General features: G+C 42.6%; 1 protein-coding gene across 1 annotated transcript in view; it reads left to right on the top strand.

The window, feature by feature from the left end:
- LAS1L (LAS1-like (S. cerevisiae)) overlaps positions 1-945 on the top strand; it is a 17,959-nt gene extending 17,014 nt beyond the window's left edge. The window contains exon 13 of the mRNA XM_009867537.1: positions 752-945. Coding sequence (XP_009865839.1) covers positions 752-842 — 91 coding nt within the window. The 3' untranslated portion in view covers positions 843-945. The remainder of the gene's footprint in view (positions 1-751) is intronic.
- The last annotated feature ends 673 nt before the right edge of the window (positions 946-1,618 follow it).

Genomic DNA, 1,618 nt, shown 5'->3' with positions numbered 1-1,618 from the left:
AAGTTCTCCAGCTGTTCCTTGAGCCTCGTGTTTAACGGTGCCTTATGTCTGCGAACACTGTATAAAATCGTACTTTTGTATGCTGTGTTATCGAGTCACGTAAACGGGTCATTGTTTGGGAGATCTCCTAGGACTCTGCCCTAACTGGGTAACTTCTGCTGTGAAAAGGGATTTTATGCCTGTTTGAGCGAGCCACCTTTTAAAATGAGGAATTACTTAGCGTGCTGTGCGGTGTCACCAAGCAATAACTTCTTTCAAGTCCCTGTATATGCACTGAGTTCTGCAACTTCTTTGTAAAGCCACAGGAACGATTAGTTTCCATGTTGAGGGTGTGTGGGCATTGTAACATTTCTAACTTGTGACAGACTGTTTTCATGTCAACTACTTGCTGTGATAGCATTTCACCTGATTAGCTTGCATTCGCAGCTGCAAAAGACAGATGAAGGTTCGGATGAAAGCTGTTGTGTGGTTATCTCTGAAGTCGTGTCTCCCTCATGTCAGTATCTGGTAACCTTTCATGTGGTTTGTGCTTAGGCACCTTTGACACCTTGGAACTGTTGCCTCTCTTGAATAAACTGATTAAAAACTAAGGACGTTCCAGCAGCTAAATGTTCAGAGCTAAAAATGAGAAATTACATTATGTTTTGGAAATAAAACTCAACAAGTTTAAAGTGCTATCAAAATTACTTTGGTGATGTGAGCTTCCAGATCAGCTCAGTGCTTATGTGCTTTATTTCTCTTCCTCTCACAGCTCTGCGGAATTGAATATTCCTGTGACAGGAGGATTGTTATGGACCCAGAATGACTTCCATAAAATAAAAAGTGGCCTTCAACTTTTTTAAGACAGCAGTGTGCTCTGGAGCTTTCAGTATTGCACAAGATAAGTGGCCTGGAAGAACCGAGAAAGGTAATGGGGAAATAGCCACTCCAGGATACTTTTTTTTCTTTCTTTCTTTTGAAGATTTGCTGATTTTTACCATGTGAAATAAGTATTTCATAACGACAGTGTGTTTAAAGTTCCATGTGTAGTAATCGTTGTCTTGCTTAACCACTATAAAGAACTTTTAGCTGTAGTTGATGTTTTCCAAATAGTTACAGTACTTTGGAATCCCTCGGTGTTTCTTATTTTTTTTTCATGGTTAATAAATTGATCCAATTGAATACAAACCATTTTTTCCAGATCCTGTTCTTCCTTTTTCACTCAGGTGTTCTGGAAAGTGTTCTCTGGTCCTGGTTAGCCAGATTATTGAGCCTTTCCTGTTTTACTGGTGCGAATATTGTCTTGTATGAGCTTACGTGATTTTGCCGAGTTAAGATTGTTCTACAGTTTTCATCTAGCTAAGATTGCACATGCAGTTTCAGAGATCAAGGAGTCAGGGTCGGACTCAGTGGTCAGGGTCAGTGAAGGACTCAAAGTGAGGGTCGGCGTCAGAGTCAGTTCCTCCTCACCTCTCTCCCCTTGCCCCCTGCTCCGTCCCAGATCTGTAAGGAGCTGGGGGTAAGGTGACCTTCCTCTGATAAAGTCTTCTCCGGGAAGAGTAAGTGTGGGGCCATGGGGGGCTGAGGGGGATTCCCTGCTTGTAGAGAGGGCTCCCTGTCCCTTAGCGGGGGGCATGAG

Source organism: Apaloderma vittatum, unplaced genomic scaffold (genome assembly GCF_000703405.1).
Source record: "Apaloderma vittatum isolate BGI_N311 unplaced genomic scaffold, ASM70340v1 scaffold16194, whole genome shotgun sequence".
Taxonomy (NCBI): Eukaryota; Metazoa; Chordata; class Aves; order Trogoniformes; family Trogonidae; genus Apaloderma; species Apaloderma vittatum.
The sequence above is the reverse complement of the archived record's forward strand: the minus strand, read 5'-3'. Positions and strand labels throughout refer to the sequence as shown.